This window comes from Melanostigma gelatinosum, assembly GCF_949748355.1.
Source record: "Melanostigma gelatinosum genome assembly, chromosome: 6".
Lineage (NCBI taxonomy): Eukaryota > Metazoa > Chordata > Actinopteri > Perciformes > Zoarcidae > Melanostigma > Melanostigma gelatinosum.
The window spans coordinates 21,344,875-21,364,367 of NC_136639.1; the positions used below are offsets into that span (position 1 = coordinate 21,344,875).

The 19,493-nt window shown below is 40.9% G+C and overlaps 3 protein-coding genes across 3 annotated transcripts in view; 1 reads left to right on the forward strand and 2 right to left on the reverse strand.

Annotated features, from left to right (window-relative positions):
• Nucleotides 1–357: 357 nt before the first annotated feature.
• Nucleotides 358–3,148, reverse strand: nmrk1 (nicotinamide riboside kinase 1). Its single transcript, XM_079271068.1, has 8 exons — nt 3,055–3,148; nt 2,195–2,285; nt 2,061–2,109; nt 1,438–1,606; nt 1,187–1,258; nt 906–1,012; nt 621–704; nt 358–467 (listed from the first exon to the last, which is right to left on the reverse strand). The coding sequence occupies exons 1-8, from the start codon at nt 3,081–3,083 to the stop codon at nt 457–459; spliced, it is 612 nt and encodes a 203-aa protein (XP_079127194.1). The 5' UTR covers nt 3,084–3,148; the 3' UTR covers nt 358–456.
• Nucleotides 3,149–3,888: 740 nt separating this feature from the next.
• ostf1 (osteoclast stimulating factor 1) lies at nt 3,889–14,609 on the forward strand. The gene is made up of 10 exons (XM_079269980.1): nt 3,889–4,017; nt 8,909–8,955; nt 9,763–9,813; nt 10,081–10,144; nt 10,220–10,273; nt 10,512–10,619; nt 11,000–11,049; nt 12,597–12,675; nt 12,964–13,062; nt 13,441–14,609. The coding sequence occupies exons 1-10, from the start codon at nt 3,984–3,986 to the stop codon at nt 13,497–13,499; spliced, it is 645 nt and encodes a 214-aa protein (XP_079126106.1). The 5' UTR covers nt 3,889–3,983; the 3' UTR covers nt 13,500–14,609.
• A 2,841-nt stretch (nt 14,610–17,450) lies between these two features.
• Nucleotides 17,451–19,493, reverse strand: part of mapkapk5 (MAPK activated protein kinase 5) — a 16,576-nt gene continuing 14,533 nt past the window's right edge. Inside the window, exon 14 of the mRNA XM_079270951.1 lies at nt 17,451–19,493. This exon is cut by the window's right edge and continues 1,524 nt beyond it. The gene's annotated coding sequence lies outside the window, so the exon portion shown is untranslated.

Here is a 19,493-nt window from a genome sequence, read left to right on the forward strand (position 1 = left end):
GCAATATGCACACAGTATGCGCATGTGTGATTAAAAAATAACAAAAGTAAAACTTCTCCATACATCATCATAAAAACAACAGAGTGAGGTATGAAACATTGTAAGATATCACATCAGTCAACTGTATGTCGACTGTATTCAGCATCAAGTTGTAAAAAACTCCACATATTTAGGTTTCTCAGAGTTCCTCCTAACTTTAAAATACTGTCTGCTACTTAAACGACTCGCAGTCTTGTCCACTCTCCAGCACCAACAATTTCACATGCAGTTAATTGTCATACAGTTTAAAAAACAAAATCTTTTCAGCAATATTAACCATTGTCAGTATTACATCGACATTAACACATTGTTTTGGTCCCTTCAGTCACACATTAGTCTAAAAAATGAACTTTCTTGTTATCCATGGGAGCAGCAGTCACCAACTTCAAATGGCAAACAAATGAAATTCGGACCATGTCAGTCTTTTTCTGCAAACAAAATGCACAAAGTAAAATGAGGTTTTTTTCTTTTAAATACAGTATTTTAAGTAACCTAACTCAGCTTTAGCCTGTCTCTCCTTATTCAAAACAAGTAAGTGGGATTTGTTGTTGATGTATTGTTTATGATTGTTTGCAACTTACCCTTCAGCCTTTCTATTTCCTGGCAAACATCTTCATACACATCCGCCAGCAGTTCTTCCTTTGGCTTCAGTCCATCCAGAAATACTAACAACAAACAGATAAATCAGTCATTTCATCTTGATAACTAGTGAATCTGCTACGGTGATCATGGTTTCATTATTTAACATACTTTTTTTGAGGTCTCAGCCACAATAAATACCCTAACTGCTCCAATAATTCAGTCCCCCCCCCCCCCCCCATCAGCATCACATACTGTACATGTGGCATCATCAACTGGATACTCACAAATTCCAGACACCATGCTCTCCATCTCGTGCCGGTTTTTCAGGTACATTGGCCACACGTGTCCATCAAAGTACCCAGGAGGATCGGGAGGCGTGTACACCCTCGACCTGTCAATCGAAGACAGCAACACAGGTGAAAACATGAAGAGGCAAACTTTCTCTCGCTGCTTTTTTGGTTACAGCAGCTCAAACATAGCTCATGGAAAACGAAACTGAAACAAAATCCATTTCTAAAAGGTAAAAAACAGAAAAGACAAGTGTATTGATTTTAGATTCTGACACCTTCGTCTCCTTTTGCAGACTTCGTAAGCTATTTCCATGAAGTATCTTTTGTAAAATAGCTCATTCAGAGGCCTGGAAAGGTAAAGCACACAAAAACACAAGTTAGTTACAGCATTACGACCTAGAATATCTTATGATTATTATCATATTAAGAGAGAGGCTTTATCAAGTTACAACTTTCTAATAATAGGCCAATAAAGTAAAGCGTAAATTACGAACACAGTAGCTTTTTTAAAGCCCCCCTTGTGTACCGGTGGTTGAAAATGAGGAAGCCCTCCACTATCAGCACATACACCTCCTCATCCACTGGTGGTGTCGTGCGCTCTGGGTTCAGGCCTCGCCGCCTCAGGAACGACTCAGGATCTCTTCGCCACGAGTCGACCTCGCTCGTCATCGTGTCCATGTGGAGAGCGTCGAGCACTTCAACAGAATGGATGAAATTAAATATTCAAGTTATTTATCAGCAAAATGCCAATCATTGTCTGGTTCCAGCTTCTCAAATTTGAAGTTTTTTTTTCTGTTTTTATAATATTTGAATGGGAAACTGTAACTAATATTTAATAAGGATTATTATCTTAAAAGTAAAAGATATGAAAGTAATCATGATCTGATGCCCTACTTTTTTTGTATGAATGGTATAATCTCTTTCTTTCTTAGCCTAGAAGTAGTCAATATTCACAACCTCCCCAGGTAGATAAAACTCCCAAATCCCCAGAAAATATTCCAAGAACATGGCCGCAGTGTTCTTTATTGTAGCTAGTCCCTTGCATCCCTCCAGTCATGCATACATCTATCCACCATTTTCAGATGGATGAATAGACGGACGACAGCTGCACCGAATATGTCTTAAACAAACAATTAAAAGTGTCCTTACTGTCATATTGCTTGAACCCATTGCTGTCCACTGGAATCACAGAATCATCCTGAAGAAAAGAGCATCCACTGTGATCACTGGAGCTCTCGTGTATACAGTGTGTAAAAGGTTTGATATGATTTAAAGTAGTCTACCTTAAAATATGAATCCTGTGCAATGAGACAGCTGTTGGGTATCTGCTGGTGTAAACTCTTGGAAAGAGTCGATTTCCCCCCATTGGTCATCCTGAAAGAAAAACTGATTAGCAGATATCAGCTTCTTGCAGATATGTCAGTTGACGTGTGTGCCAGCCAATAAAAAATAAGAAATTGCAGTTTAAAAATGTTTCCTTTTTTATCTGTGAAATATCCTGCCCAGTACATCTCTAGGTCACAGTTATTTAGACAGAAAACACACATTTAAGGGATCCTCGTCGAAAATGTGTTAATGTTTTTTAATGTAAAATAAAAAGAATATCTGCTGACTATCTGCTGAATATGTTTCTATTTTTAAATCGTGTCTTGTATTTTGCACTGTGCTGATTCTATAATGTTGGTGTCTTGCTGCTGTAACATACTAATTTCCCCCTGGGGATAAATAAAGTACATATCTATCTATCTATCTATCTTTGCAGCACGCAGTCAAATTCCTTGTATGTGCAACATACTTTGGCAATAAAACGGTTCTGATTCTGATTCTATTAACATGTCATTGAATAATAGGAGGCGTGCGCATTTCCCGGTGCTTTTCTGTGCCCTGCTGTCTTGCCTCCCTGTATTTCCCACTTAGCTTTCACAATAAACCACCAACTTGTTCAATGAAGTACGAAGCAATGACACAAACCAGTGTTTCCACTTTACATTTTATAAATGTGATGTGAAAAACGAACGCATGCAAAATGCTATCTGAGGTCCAACAGGCTATCTGGAGGCGAAATGACCCAGGAACAACAACAAAAGGGATGCAGGTCAACACAGCAACACGTTGATGTTTACAATCCTCAGGACTTACTTACCCACCAACTCCTACGACTAGTGTCTTCATGTCAGTGTTTTATTTATTAAACTGCTGAAAGCAACAGCTCATGTGCAGACTTATCTAGGTCACAGGCATGTAGTGGCCACTGCTGCTGCAACAACTCGGTAAATTGCTTACTCGCGCTTTTCCGCTATCGGACGCTCGTGATTCGCTGATGGAGCTGTGACGTAAAAAGACAAACATTTAGTACATGGTATACAGTAAAATCAATAGAGTTACTTACAAGAAGGTTCTGTTGAATGAAGTATGTTGAAACTAAATTAAATAATAAATCAATATAAATAGAATACATTGTGCAAAACGTTCAGGGTTCACATACAAATATGTAAAGTAAGCCATGTATAAGATTGTCACGTGCTGTGTTGTGCTTGTGCACAACGTAACAGAGATAATAACATGTATTTATGTGTGTGTGTGTGTGTGTGTGTGTGTGTATGATATAAATAAATGACTAAGTTATAAATAACCTACTATAAAAAATAGTACATTCAAATAAAAAAATGTAATTTAATAAACGGAGTTTGCACCAAGAAATAGATAAGATAAATATAAAACATTATAATAGAAATAAATAAATAGTGATAAATAATAAGACAAAGTAATATGAAGAGGAAATAATACATTGTACAGTGTACATAAAAACATCATCACAACATTTACAAAAATGAATCTATCATCATATTAGTCTATATATCCATCTGTCTGTTCATCTATCAGCAATGCAATACAAACGAATTTCACAGGTCAAGCTTTGCGCATGCGCAGAATAACCTTTCCGCCTACCCTGTGGTGCTACACGCACTTCCTCATTGGCAGTGATAGCAAAGTGTTCTCACACACCAGCGACGTTTGTGACAGAAGTAACACACCGCGGGTCTCGTTTTATTTCATCTCTGAGCCTCGCAAATGTCGAAGCCACCTCCCAAGCCGGCCAAGCCAGGTAAGAACGACGCTGCGAAGTTATTGTGCTTCAAATGTAGCCATAACTTCAGCTCTCTGTCTCTTGCAAAGACTACACACCTTGTTGTCGGTGTCAGCTTAATGGGCGGACGGTGAGTCCTTCAAGAGTGAGTGAGATATGCGGATTTCTGTCGGGTTTTTTCTGTTAAACTTTCACGACACAGTGGAAGGAAAGCTCCTAAACTCTGATTAATGTGAATATCCGTCATTACCAGCACTACAGTGGAGTTGGTAAAAAGCGCCTTCACTGCTGATTGGCAGGGGGATCCAACCCTTAGCAGCAGGCCTCTGTGACTTCCCTATTTCCATCACTCATGCACGAAGAGTGCAATCATTGAGTGGCTTTAGGTCGTAGGTTAGGAGGTGACAAGGAGTCCACATGCTCGATGACAGCAGCTCAACTTCCTGCAAGCTCAGTCCTTGCTGCTATTCTGGTGACCCCATCCCAGAGATGAGGAAATGTGTCTATTACTCACAAAGAGAAATGTGAGGTGAATTGAAAGCACCCATGTGGATTGTGTGCATGCCTTTAAATGTGAAGGAATAGCACTTACTTTGTTAAAAACCTATATATTGTTTCTGTGCAATAGGTGTCATCACAAGTCATGGCAGGTGTAAAAAAAATAGTTCATATGAGAAGCAACAACAACACACCATCTTCACATCTGCGCTCAGTTTCCAGTGTATCAGGCACTCGCCCACCCACACGCATACCTGTCTTTCTGAACATCAGTTATTCAGTCGACTTCACTGATGCACACTAAATGAGATGGATAGAATATTAGAAACGGACCAAAAATTACCACAACGTTGAATCAACACTTTTCTAAAACAGTTTAAAGCAAAAATCAGATCATCACAAACTTCACGAAGGCCGGATTTATTGACTCCACATTAATCTGAGCTCAGGTTTACTTAGGTGTACACTTAGGTGTACCTCTTACTGTTACACACCATTGCACATATTTTCCCTATTGATATACACTTTAATAATATACTTGTTTGAACGTACTTTTTGTTTTTGTTCACCATATTTTATTGTAAATTTTCATATTTCTTTTATTTAAATGATGTCATTGGGATTGGGAAAGACCAGACTGTTGGAGTTTGCTCTTGCAATGAAATAACACAGCTGGAAATCATCAAAAAGCCCACAAGCAAAATGAAATATACTGACAATGTTTTGCTCACTCTGAGGACATTATTGTCTTTGTATTTTGTATTTTTTATTATTTTTTTTTTTAAAGCTAGAATGAGTCTTTGTATGAGCCTCAGGCTTTACAATCCAGAGAGAAGGTGGACGAGTCGGCACAGGCCTCCGTGTGTTTCAGGGGACGTGACCGGGCCTGCAGAGCAGACATGGTTGCTGGTGTTGAACAGAGCTGAGCTTGTGCATTCTGAGACACTGAGGCAGTGTGCAGGCTGAACAGAGAGCCTGAGTACCAGCTCTCCAACGTTTAGGTCTGTTAGCTGAAGAAATCTGCATTTACCAGACTTATGTGTCCATAATTAAATGCATTACGCATATTACCAGTAAATACATTTTGAGAGAGGCTTTTTATGGGTCAGCAGTTTCTTTTTTTAGTCTTTGTTCAAATTCTAGCTGATGATGATCATTCATGTTTGTCTATTCATTTGTTAGTTTATCGAACTCAATAAGAATATACAAGAGGAATAAAAATACTCTACAGCAGTGATTCTTAACCATAGGGCCGCGGCCCATGATAGGGCCGCGGCCCATGATAGGGCCGCGGCCCATGATAGGGCCGCGGCCCATGATAGGGCCGCGGCCCATGATAGGGCCGCGGCCCATGATAGGGCCGCGGCCCATGATAGGGCCGCGGCCCATGATAGGGCCGCGGCCCATGATAGGGCCGCGGCCCATGATAGGGCGGCGAGCGCCACCTAGAGGGCCGCGAAAAACTTTCAGTTTTGCACCTGTGGGCCGCGAGGGCCGCGGGACCGCATAGGTTATCAATTGAAGACACCAGAGATATTACTGTTATCCATGAGACGCTCAGTTACAATATAGCTTCCCACCACCTGGTGGCGGTAATGCGTCAGTCAGTTGTTTAACAAGCTGCAATTAGCAGAAGAAGACACTCAGCTAGCCGCTAGCCTGTAGCGAAAGTTATGGATAAGTTATTAAAAAGAAAAAATGAAGACGACAGTGGTGCCATACCCCCCAAAAGTCTAAATGTGTGCGCAAGTACAACCCTGACTTTCTTAAGTCCGGCTTTGTGAACGGAGGCAACGAGGCAGAGCCGAGGGCTCAGTGTGTGGAATGTGGGCTAATGCTATCAAACGAAGCACTGAAGCCTTCAAAAATAAAGCGACGCGTAGCGACGAAACATCCAACGCTCGTGGGAAAGCCTGTTGGGCTTCTTGTTGTGTATGCAGGTTTACATACACATGATAATAAATGTCTTTGTGATCATCACATTGTATCATCTCATTTATTTAACAAGGGTTTTGACTGTTCAACACCGGCATCCTCGATCCCCTCCCCTTCCGTTCCTACGGCTTGTTTGCGCAAATACGTCACAAAACATGTCTGTGTTTGGTATCCCAGCATGCCCAAAATCCTCATCTTTGCAAAGAAATCATCGATTTTCTTTCATTTCTTATGGTTTCGCCACAAAAGGAGCCCACACACACACTGTCCAAAGTCGCCATAACCGCTGCAAGTCGTATCTTGCAGCATTTCGACGGAAAAAGACACATTACAGACCCGACAACGTGCTGGCAGATGTTACCATGGAGCTACTGGCTTCAGAAAACGCTAGTACTTATAGTACAAACCTTATCCTCCTCTTCCATAAGCCGTCAACCAACGTTTGCGTAACTGAGCTATTCTCATTCTCGTTCGTGCGCTTGGTCGCAGCCATTAAGCACAGCAAGTCCGCTACTCACACACCATGTCATCGACCATATATACATCGTTTTTGCAATTTGCAAAGGCTAAAAATAAAAGGGAAAGAATATAATATCAAAATATAAAGGGAGAAACACCTTTAGTGTGTCAGAATATCATGTGGTTACCATGTGTCCATTTGGGTCTCCAAATGTCCTTTTAGAGCTCCGCTTGGATCTCTTCATGGAAGAAACTCTGTAGAATGGTCATACTTTGTCCAATCTTCTTCAAATCTGAGGCAGTTGTTCACTGATAGTGTAGTTACAGCCCTATACTGTCCTTTACCTGTACAGATACAGCCACCGACAGTTATTTATACTGAAAGATACTTTTTTATTTTATGCGGACAAAAATCTTAAATTTTCACTGACTCCAAAGGCCCACTGCTCTGTTTCTGTATGACCTACAGGTTGTCTGACACTTTTGATGCATATAGTCAGAGTGGGCCCCGGGACACTTTGTACTTGAAAAGTTGGGCCCCGAGGTCAAAAAGGTTAAGAACCCCTGGTCTACAGCATATAAAAACATCACCGAATTAAAAAATAGTTTTTAAAATATGTATGCCAATTATATAGGAAGCTAATTTGCAGCCTTCATCCCTGTTGAGACTTAACGTGTGTGTGTGTGTGTGTGTGTGTGTGTGTGTGTGTGTGTGCGCGCGCGCACTGAGTGTTTGTGTGTGTGTATGTGTGTGCGCGCGCGCGCACTGAGTGTTTGTGTGTGTGAGTGCGCGCACTGAGTGTTTATTTACAAAACTGTAAATCTGCAAAGCAGAATAATTTGCACTGCAGACGTCGCACATTTTGGAGTTAACTGAAAACTTTAGTTGTGTCGAGCTCATTAGTCTGTTTAGTAAACGTGTATTTAGCAAATATACGGTAAAACATACTGCACACAACTTCAGCCATTGTTTAGTCCCACAAATCAATAGTTGGTAGACATAATAAAAAAAAAAAAATAAGAGCTTCTTTAAGCTCTTATGTTGTTCTCCATGAACTGTTGAGCTGTCGGCTAAGGCCGCATTCACTCTGGTAGCTTTCTAGCAGCAGAGCTAACGTCAGGCTCCACATCACATGTCCTGAGGGCACAAGGACCACCAGCAATGTGTTTCTGTCCCTGCACTGCATGTCAACATGTGTATTGTTGTTGGCTGCAGCAGAGATGTTGTGGTGGACGCAGGCGCTCCAGAGCAGACATGAGGAGCTGTGTGTCTGAGTTGCTGGGTTGCATTGCTCAGGCAGGGCCACGTGCTGCTGGCTCTTAAGTGAGCTGATTGATGATGTTGGCATTTCTCTCATTCATTTAGGCAGCGACCGCCGCTTCTGAAAAGTGAAGCCAATGTGGAAGTGCATTCAATTTGCGTTCTTTTGCCATCGAAGGTCAACTCCTCTGGTTGCAAAAATAAGTCTGATTGTATAGAAGTCTATGAGAAAATGACCTCACTCCTCTTCTCACTTGACTTATTACCTCAGTCAACATCGTAAACATGAGTTTATGGTCTCAAGTCTTCTTAAATAAAGCGGGGTATGCTTTAGGGCGGGGCTACCTTGTGATTGACAGGTCAGTTAAAATGTATTTTTCAGTGTGAGGTTGTACTTAGCTTTACCCTCTCATGACACTTCTGGTTGCAAAAAACCAAGATGGCGACACTCAAAATGCCAAACTCGAGGCTTCAAAGTCCACAAACCAGGGGGTGACGTCACGATGACTGCGTCAACTTCATATAAACAGTCTGTGGATTTATTGCACTTTCCGCCTGTAGTGAATCTAGGCCGTTTATTCTCCAGAGCTGTTGAGTGGTAGCGTGTGTGGTTTCACCTCACTTTCTCTATTCATATTCTCCAGCACAGTGCTCTCTGTTCAACACTCTTTTGCATACCGGGATGAGGTTAACGGCCCACGAACAGTCTGCAAATATTTCTTCTAACATGAAATCTCTTTGTTTTCTCTCAACTAGGCCAAGTCAAGGTGTTCCGAGCACTGTTCAACTTTGACCCCAGAACGGTGAGAGATTTTTGTTGGTTTAGATGGATTTGTTTTTCTAATATTTGATGATTGTTGAAAACCATTCGTTCAGTCCTTTTTATTTTTGATATCTAATATTTTGACATACCTCTTCCATGGATTTTAATATATGAAACAGCTGTTCGCTCCTGTATGCGAGCATTTCAATTTACATTGCTGTGCAGAATAAAAGCCACAAAACAATCACTAAATCAACAAGGGCTTGAACAGACTTCAATGTGCACATAACATCTCAGGTCATTTCAGAGAGAGGGCGTTTCTATTTGATGTTCTACTAATGCAGATGTGCGCGCATGTCCCTTCAGATGGTAAAAGCCAGATTGAAAGGCGGAATATCCTGCAGCTAAAGTTGCTATTCCAGCAATGGCAACAACTGCCTGCAACGCAAAGCAACCCAAAAAAGACTTATTAATCGGACAACAACCGCAATAAAACACGTCAGTATCTGTGAAGCGTATAATAGTTTATATTGTGGCTAGCAAGAGCCTCAGATCAGTCTGTCAGTTTGCAAAGAAAACGAGACTGTAATTCTGATAAAAATGCATCGGGATTACCGGTATATAAAGTGTGAAAAATTCCTTACCCCCTATCCCTCTTTTTATGTCGTCCATCAACAGTTTCAGGTTAAACTACGTTCAAATTTCGCAGTCACGATTATTTCAGTAGGTGGTGAACAATGAGGGGGAAAAAGGGATAAAATGCAACACAAAAGTCAGTCTTAGAATCCTGCGAAGGCATGAAACTGACTGATTAGTCCAGAGTCACATTGTCCTGTTTTTATTTCAGCCAGACGAGCTGTTCTTTGAAGAAGGAGACTTTTTGTACATCTCTGACACGGTGAGTGTCCCATTTAGTTTGCACTTCTTCTTCCTCTTTCTTTGGAATCTCAGTGTTGCACTCTTTGCATTTTGTGTCTCCCTTTTTTTGTGTTTCTATTTTCCACCTTCCAGTCAAAACCGTCTCCCTTTCCTTCTTCCTTCCCTCTTTATTCCACGAATATTTTCCTTGCACGTCGCTTTGTCCTGTTTGTCTCCACACATTTACCTCTTGTGATTTAAAAAAAAATTGAATATACAAAGATATCTGCATTACTATCATCCCCAGAGTGACAGTAATTGGTGGAAGGGGACGTGCCGAGGAAGGACGGGACTCATTCCAAGTAACTATGGTGAGTAGTAAACTTAGAATAACCGTAATAGTGAATCTTAGATAAAGCACTAATAGTCTTGTATTGTCTTTTTAGTGGCTGAGCAGGCAGAGTCCATCGACAATCCAATGCACGAAGCAGCCAAACGAGGTGCGACAACTATCTACACGGCTCAGTGTTTCAACGTGTTTATTGAGTCATTTCTTTGTGACATTGTCATCAAAGGCATCCAAGGCGTTCTTTCATGCTGGAGGAAAAAAAAAACATTGACCTCGATCGTGTCTTTTCTGTTTTTGCTGAAGAGCAGTTCCACTGTTTGAATTACCCGTAGCCTTCTCGGTTTAACTCTGCGTGTGCTTCGTGTGCACATATTCGTTCATTTAAACAGGCAATCTGAGCTGGCTGAGGGAATGTGTGGAAAACAAGGTTGGAATCAACGGGCTGGATAAAGCGGGAAACACTCCCCTCTACTGGGCATGCCACGGGGGACATAAAGGTAACTGATTGTGGTGTTTAAAACATGTTAAGAGTTACTTTTTGAAATGAACAGAATGGATTCAGGCCTCAAAAACGTCAGCTTCTTTTGACAAACTCTTAATTCTTCCGACTGGCAGCAGTGATGATTGGGCTGACGGATTGTGTGCATCACTTTGTTGAGGCAGTGACTGAACGTAATCCCATAATTCTTGAATTGTGACACACTGGAACACTTTACACGAAGTACAGAAAAACAGGAAGTTAGCCGATGAGTGTTCCAGTTCTACTGTGTTCCCCCATTGTTCCCACGTGATTGTTATGTGGTACATGTCGAACTCTTCACTCAATCCGTTGCTCAAAGTTCTCTTTTTTTTTAATTCTCTTTTCTTTCTGTGTCAGATGTGGTGGAGGTGTTGCTAAGCCAGCCCAATGTGGAGCTCAACCAGCAGGTAGGTGGGGTTTAAGGCATGAAAGTAGATTAACTAATGCGTCCAAAACATCAGGATGCTGTTCCCTGATTCCCCAACCCATCTCTTATTGCAACATTTGCAGAATGGGGACATGGTGAAAGCCTCATGGTGATTTATTACAATAATTCTTTATCCCAAAATGTGTAAATGAACTGGGCCAAATGTATCAGTCCCCTTCATATTAATGATTCTTCATCAATAGACCCTATGCCGTACCTGACATAAAACTAATTTAAAAGATATCTAATGAAAGCGATGCAGCGTGAGGACAAATATTGTGCAAACAACGATGAAATCCAAAATGGACTTGAACCGTCGGTGCTTGTGCAACAACCGCGATGACACCGTGTTAGAAACACAACAATCGTCTCCACGCTGAACAGTCTGCTCAGTAGGCCTCAGTGGACCGGGGGTCGCCTCCCTCCTGCACAGAGATTTGCAGGGGATGTGGGAGAAAAAGATGACCGCTCCACAGGAAATCCAAAAGAGAAGACTATACTTAGCCTATTTATTTTTATGTCCACTATTGCAGTTTGAGATTATTTTCTAAATATTTAACTTCATAAATAAGTGTTTCGGCGCGCCTGGTCGAGTGGAGCTATCGATGATACTGAACGGGTGATTTTATTCCGGCATGATGAATTAACATTACAACCTTCTGTTTTATTGTGTTTGATCACATCCTCAATGTGTCCACACGAGGAAAGGACGAGGCAAGAGAGGGGAAATATGATGCTACTTGATGAATTACATTTCTAAAAAATGGATTCAAATATTCCTGCAAATGTAGTTATTTACAATAGTCTATAAATGATCTATTATTCTATGACTGTTACTTAAACAGCTGTAAGAAGGCTTCATAGTCTATACAGGCCCACTGTGGTCTGGGATTCATTTTATCCCGACCAAGTGATGTACAGTCTGTACTGTGGAGAAAAGCAAATGAAAGGAATTTGTCTCCCATACGGTTAGATATCATGTCACTTTAATACAAATAAGAGTTGAGCAGGTAAATCTAAACTGTAAAAAGAGAGCCTTGACATTACGACCTCCCCCACGGACGGATGAGAAACACTTGATCCATTCATGATACTGCAAGATGGGGGGACAAAAGTAAGGGAAACGCCTAAATACATCCGCTGAGAAACATAAAGACGATACTCGCATACAGCACAAAAGGGATCACTCAGTGGTTTGATGACGTCTCCACCACCACCATCAAAACCACCATCATCATAACCACCACCATCAAAACACTAGATGAAGGAATATGTTTTAGAAAAGTTGTGAACAACCTTCCAGTATGGTCTCAGAGACTTCTATGACGAGAACAATTGAAGCTGCTGATGGGCCCGGCATATTACTTTGTGCATCTGTCACCCATCTGTATTTCAGGCATCCAAAACTTGCAACAGTTAGTTTTTTTTTCATATAGCTGTGGTTTGGGTTTCACATCTTAGTTCAATGACGTCAAATAGAATCCTTGTCGGGGCGTTTGTCTGTGATGTGGATGCTTTGTGTTTCAGAATAAACTTGGGGACACTGCTCTGCACGCTGCTGCCTGGAAAGGTTATTCTGACATTGTGGAAATGCTGCTGACCAAGAGTGAGTGTCTAGCCTCGTCTCGTATTTGGTTTTATGAAAAAGAAAATTGGGTCAGCGGGTGATGTTCTTTATTTGGATGGATATCGACAGAGAGCAGGGAGAACACTTAGACAAAGCTCCATAAAGGTTTTTAGCAGACCATAAAAGGAGAATGTGATTCCAAATTGAGGAAACAATAACCAGCTGACTCTGCACGTTTTGTGTGCCTCCTCACGTGCACACAGTTTTATCTCTGTGTCTTCCTGTATGTAGTTTCTGGTCTTTTTAGTGCAACTGTGTTTGTTTCAGATCCGAGGACGGACGTAAAGAACAACGAGAATAAGCTGGCTCTGGAGATGTCCACCAACCCTATGTGTGCTTCACTTCTCAAGAAGAAGCAGGGAAGCAGTAAGTACAGTGGCCACTAGGGGGCAGCCTCGCAGCGCACACACACACACATACAGTATCTCTGAGACAGGCCACACACTCCCACAGGGAGCAGAATAATATGCTGTTTCTTTACTGAACTAGGGTTGACTGTCAGTGGACAGCATAGACAACCCTTGAGAGTAGCACCAGCATCAGTGCAACAAAGGACCATGAATGAGACTCTCATACATTGTGAACTAACTCCATGAAACCACACATGCTTACGAACTTATTTTGCAAAAGATGCAACAGACATACGACCGCCAATAATATAAGGGGCAGAGGTTTTGCAGATGCATATAAGCAGTGAAATATTGCAATATTCCTGTCATTAATTGACCATTTCTCTTGTTTCAGACATCACACGCACACAAAGCAACGCTGAAGAGTATTTGGACGATGAGGACTCGGACTGAGCCGGTCCTGTCGAAACATCTTCACTGTCTTCTGTTTGGTATTGGTGAGGGGGGGGGGGGGTCGTGGAGCTCAGAGAGAGAGTAATTACCGACCTAAAATGGATTTGCTGCTCTCTTTCCAACCGTAACTCCATTTTAGTTCCATTATTTTGTGCAAACACCTCAGCCCTCTGCATCACCTCAGTGTCAATTTCAAAGCTTTGAATTGAGGCGTTTTACAATTTGCCAAGTGCATTTCAACCTGCCGGGGATTTGTCTTTGGTGTTGCACACTGGGGACTGAGAGGCATAATGTATGTTGGAATGGAGAAGGCGCCAAAGCTCTAAAAAACACATTCCAAACGTACAGATTGTGTTCAACCCATTTACACTGGGCATTAAAGTGCCAGCGCAGATTAAAAGATTGGTCTGGTTTGTGTCTAGTTGGGTTTTAATGCTCCACTGGAGTTACTGAACCATGAAATCACCCTAAAGGAATTTGAAATGTGTTATCTCTCACAGCTTAGAGCGGCATCACAAGATCTGTTTCTGTACATCTGGGAGGCAGTGCAACGTTTGTATTTAACCTTAATATTTCCTCTTTTAATGGGAAGTGCTGTGGGACCCAATGAGAGATTTCCTTGTGTTATCTGCTTGGTCAAATTAGGGGGTGTCATGTGTAATGTGCGTAAACGGGCCTAATGGGGGGAATGTGTCTGCAAACTGTCTTGTACGGCCACAATATTCCTCCCCCTCCTTCATGAAAGTCACCTACACTGCACATGTTTTGATCTGTTATAATGCCTGCATTCCAATTAATGTTCAGTTTAATTAAATAATACAACCAATTACTCGTTCATCTCTCAAGCTCTTGATGTGAATTCCATTCTGGGAGCCATTTTCTGGTTTGTTTTTTTGCTGCTTTCCCACAGATTTCCCACACATTTAATATATATACATATATATATAGATATATGTATGTGTTAAAGTGCCTTAAGTGTGACATAGAAAGTGTCTTGTTATGTATCAATGTGAACTTGCTTTTATCTTCTGAGGTTGTGAATTTCTTAAGATGATTTTGTTCTAGATTTCTATCTGCTCTCTCTTTAATCTACAATAAAAGATTTTTAACTTAAAATGTCACTTTGAGTAGATCTTTTTTACAATAAATTCACACACATGGCATCTTTGGACGCAAGTAAAAATGAAATGTGTCAGGATTTAGATCATTATTTTTTCCAAGTTACAGAAGCCTTACTAGAGATTATGAATAACTCAAAGCTTCTCACAGTGAGCCAAATTCCTCTCATTACTCACCAAGTGTGCAAACAAACCACTCGCATGTAAAGTACCGGTAATACCATTGTGGGCTGCACACTTGCACCCCTCGGCCTCTGGCTCAGGCCCAACATGAACAGTGTATCTTTGCAATGACGAGGTCAATTTAAATATTGGTATCATAATAAAGGTAACACCTGTGAGATTTGCAGAGGTGTACGCATTACTATATATCTTAATGTGTATATGTAAATTAACATGGAACACAGCATTGATGAAAGATTTCCTTCCTGTAACAAAACTGTAAAAGGCAAGATCTTCAAGCTGTCCATTTGGATACAATCTGTGCCATTTTTAATTTTCTCAGGTAAAAAATGTCATAAACATGTCACTGTAGGTAATAATTGTTGGAATGCTATTAAGCATTCCAACTATTGTTATCCTGTTTCTTTATTCCACTATTTCTTCCGTCCCCCGTTTCGTCGCACCGCTTCTTCTTCATTGTTGGAATGCTGTTAAGCATTCCAACTATTGTTATCCTGTTTCTTTATTGTTGGAATGCTGTTAAGGAAACCGTTCAACTATTAAAATGTTCAGCTCTTTCACCAGAGGTGTGCTATGACTTTTTATATTTCTAACCTTTAAACTTTTTGAATTATTAAGCTTTTTATTTTTTCAATAGGATCTCTATGGAGAATATTTTCAAATGGCTTCAGGCACACAGGTGTTCGCGATTGAGCCAATTAGTGATGTTGATAAACACACAGACTCACAGACACACGCGCACATACACTCCTCTCCCTCTCTCTCTCTGTGTGTCTCTCTCTCTCATACAGTCATTCAGGTCTTAGGGATCTTCAGAGGTCTTTCCCCCCTCCTCCCCCCCCCCCCCCCCCCCACACACGCACACGCCATTTAAAAATAAAAGCCCCACAGAATGAATCCTAACTGAAATGCTTGTGATGAGCCTGTCATTTAATAACAGGTTTGTGTTTATCTAACATTATGATTCTGTCTCCTCTCCCCTTCTCCCCCACACCCCACACCCCATTTCAAAATAAAAGCCCCAGAGAGTGAATTCTAACTGAACTGTTTGTGATGAAGCCTGTCATTTAATAACCTCTGTTTATGTGTCAAACATGATGATTATGTCTCCTCTCCCCCTCCCTCCCCCACCCAGTCCCACCCTTTCAAAATAAAAGCCTCATGGATTAACTGTATTTAAACGTTTTGCTCAAAATTAGGCTTTTTTGTTGAAATAATGAATGCTCTTACTAATACTGCGACAACTACTACTACTGCTAATATTTCTAGTATTACCACTACTACTACAACTTTTGCTGTTGCTACTATTACTACTACTGCTACTGCTATTACTGCTACCATAAATATGATTACTACCACTACTGCTATTACTACCACTACCACTACTATTATTACTGATACCACAACTGCTAATACTGCTATTCCTGCTACTACCAGTACTAATAACCAGTACTAATACTACTACAGCTATTAGTATGACTGCTGATACTACTACTTCTACTACTTCTTCTAATTACAAATACTTCGACGACAACTTCTACTACTACTGCTACTACAAATATCACTACTGCTACAACTAGTACTTATTCAAATGCTACTCATACTTATACTGCGAATAATACTTCTACTACTACTACAACAAATATCACTACTGCTGGAATTCTTTTAAGCTACAGAAACCGTTCGAATATCAAAATGTTCAGCTCTTTCAGGAGAGGGGTGACATAACTTCATATTTGTAATCTTTCAACTTTTTGAATTATTCAGCTTTTTGCAATTTTTTTAAAATTGGATATCTATTTTCAGCAATGTTTTTGAGATTCATTTCAGCTTTCAGCATTCCAACGCATTTTCAGCAGGAAATGCATTTTCTAGTTCCATCTATAACTGGTTTTGAAAAAAATCAATCATACCTCTGCACACAATACCACCTGGTCTATGTGGACAGCTCTAGTATGGGTGCTGTACCACAAGTCATCCACGAGGTCGAGACATACACCGCGTTTTCACCTGCAAGGCTGAAGGATGACGGGCTCTTCGATGCAGGAGTGCAGTGTGCAAATGCTCCTCCATACCATGCACATGAGTAGAGACGGCTGGAAGCCACTCAAAAGAGATCCAGAGACATTGGAGTCACGATTAGCAGCACATGGCCTCGAACACAACTTCTGAGCACAAAACAGAAAAGGTTACAGATAACTCATGGTTATATCTGTGTATAGTGATGCTTTTTTTCTCTTTTTTGCTGCTAGTTTTGTGAGTTTTGGTCGCACAGTGATCATACTTTATAATCTGTCGAGACTCGGCTTTCACAGTGTGTTTGTGTTTGTAACACAAGTTTGTGTGTTTATGTTTGTGCGGTTTAGCATCAAGCAGCAAAAAATCGTCAGTCTTTGGGGTTTTTTTTGCAGTGTGCTCATTTAGTTGCTTGATGTTTGAATTGGTTGCGATAAGAGCTTCTAACCGTGGTGTGCTGGATGAATATGTTGCTCTCTGGTGTTTGTCAACGTACAGTAATTGACCCCGGTAATTACGGTAATTGGGTGACTGATAAAATAGGGATGCACGGCAATGAACATTAATACACAGTATAAACGATTAAAAAAAAGTCAGTTCAAAAGTCAAAGAATTCCTTTATTACAAAGTCAGCATGTTGATGTTCCAAAGGCAGAAAGGGAACAAAAAAAATAGATGTGTAGACAGAAATACAGCAAGTCTCTTGTGAGGGATTCAGGTACATGCTACATAACTGCCAGGCCAGAGAGAGAAAAGAAGCAGATCGTTAAAACAGAGAGAAGGCCCCGAACTCTTCAACATTTCTTCCTCACTTAACATAAACAGGAATTGCTGAAAAAGATATAAAACCCACCTCTTCGTCCTTTACGAGTACACACACAGCGGAGGAAGCAACTGGTATTGATCAAGAGTAGCAAGTGCTGACTAAAACCATTGCACTGTCTTTCAGTTCAGTTCAAAACAAGGTTATTTATCCTCAGTCAGCATCCATGTAGGGCACAAGAAATCTGTCCTGGTATAAAAATCTTAAATCTGGTCCCTCTTCACTGAGCAGATAAGAGAGAGGAAGTGACTAGTGGAAGCTTTTTAACATTTGTGATGCATGTCTGAAGCTCAATGTCAGACTGAGGGCATCCTGCAGCAGCAACTACTCAGTGAGAGGCAGCATCTTCAGAACCAGCCGTCCCTCTGGGCTTTATTTAGGAGCACTGAGCAGCAGACTTTCCCCTGGGGTTTTCATTGTTAGGAGTATCAGTATCAAGATTTATGGCTCGATTTAGCGGTACGAAATTCTGCCCTTCAACAACAATGCTCACTCGGGTAGCAAAGACTTCTGTTAGTTGTGGGTGCAGGAGATTTAAAGGAAGCAGTTCTGATTCATTTATAGGCCTCCAATAATACAAGGTAGGACTGAACCAGACACACACACACACACACACACACACACACGGTCAAAGTAAAACAAAACTGCAGCATTAGCTCCACTTTAAGTAAAGAGCTCTGTTGATTTTGTGCATTTTAACAAACTTGACGGCTGCACATTAAAGCAACAGTTTGGCTTTTTGACAAATATGCTTAATTTGCTTTGTGGCGGGGATGAGAAGATTTACATCGCTGCCATATTTTTCCGATTAAATATAAGACACCGGGACCTCTGAAGCTCAAGAATGAACTTCTTTAATGTAAAAATCGCAACGATTTGAATCGAAATAAAAGTCTGTAAAGTCACTATTTAATGCCCGACTTTTGTTTTTTTGTCTCGGACCCAAAAACTAGCAGATTAAATGTGCTGGATGTAGAAATGGTCCGACTGGCACCTTAGCCTGGGTAAAAGGACCACTTGTTGGTTTTACAAGTCAATTTTTCAACGGGATTCAGAAAAAGAACAAAAAGCGGATACACGATGTGTTGATAACTGTGATGTGATGTTGAGACACAAACCAAAGAACGAACCTCTTCTTTTTGAAGAGGGCAGAATTTCACCAGATATGTAACTATATATTCATTTCAACAAACTGTTGCCAAGCCAGTAGGCTACGATTATCTGTGGAATGAAAGCCTTCATTTCGTGACATGAAAACAAGCAAATCAAAGCCGACAGGACCCATACATCCGTACAACGATGTCCCCTTCATCCTGAAACTCAGTTTCTCTGATACGAGCAGTAAAGAATGAAGATGCCAGCCCGTCGACAAGGCACATTTGAGCGTAAAACGTGTGTGTGATAAGGCCTTTTCAAACACAAGCTGTGGTTATCATTTAAGACTTTAAGAGAGGCTGTATGAAAAAAAGAAAAAACTTTTTCCTTCAAGGCCCTTACAGATGGTGTGAAACAGATCAGCTTACAGATCATCACTGTCCTGCATCTCCAGAACGTCAACCTAGCCGGTGATTGTTAGCTATGTGACGATGCATTTTACAGATAATCAAATAGGTTTTCATCAACCCTTAAAAGAACATCTGATCATTCACTTTATGTTTTTACTGGACAGCATCAATATATTCCTCCAATGTTTGCTAAAGACTCAACAGACGTATCTTTTCATGTGTATTCGTATAAAGCTAAGACCTCCGCAAAGGGGAATTTCATAAATTCTGAGGACTTTCAAAATAAACAGACATTATGGAGGAAATAATCAGGCACTGAACAAGAGTCCCTCCTTTCAACCCCTTTGAA

Bases quoted from the DNA above. Each gene is read 5' to 3' on its own strand.
- nmrk1 (XM_079271068.1), bottom strand. From the start codon at position 3,083: ATGAAGACACTAGTCGTAGGAGTTGGTGG. The intron at 2,110-2,194 runs GTAGACTACTTT...TCTTTTCTTCAG, and splicing joins CACAGGATTCATATTTTAAG to GATGATTCTGTGATTCCAGT. The intron at 705-905 runs GTGAGTATCCAG...GTTTGTTGTTAG, and splicing joins GAGCATGGTGTCTGGAATTT to TATTTCTGGATGGACTGAAG.
- ostf1 (XM_079269980.1), top strand. From the start codon at position 3,984: ATGTCGAAGCCACCTCCCAAGCCGGCCAAGCCAG. The intron at 4,018-8,908 runs GTAAGAACGACG...TCTCTCAACTAG, and splicing joins TCCCAAGCCGGCCAAGCCAG to GCCAAGTCAAGGTGTTCCGA. The intron at 10,274-10,511 runs GTGCGACAACTA...TCATTTAAACAG, and splicing joins GCACGAAGCAGCCAAACGAG to GCAATCTGAGCTGGCTGAGG.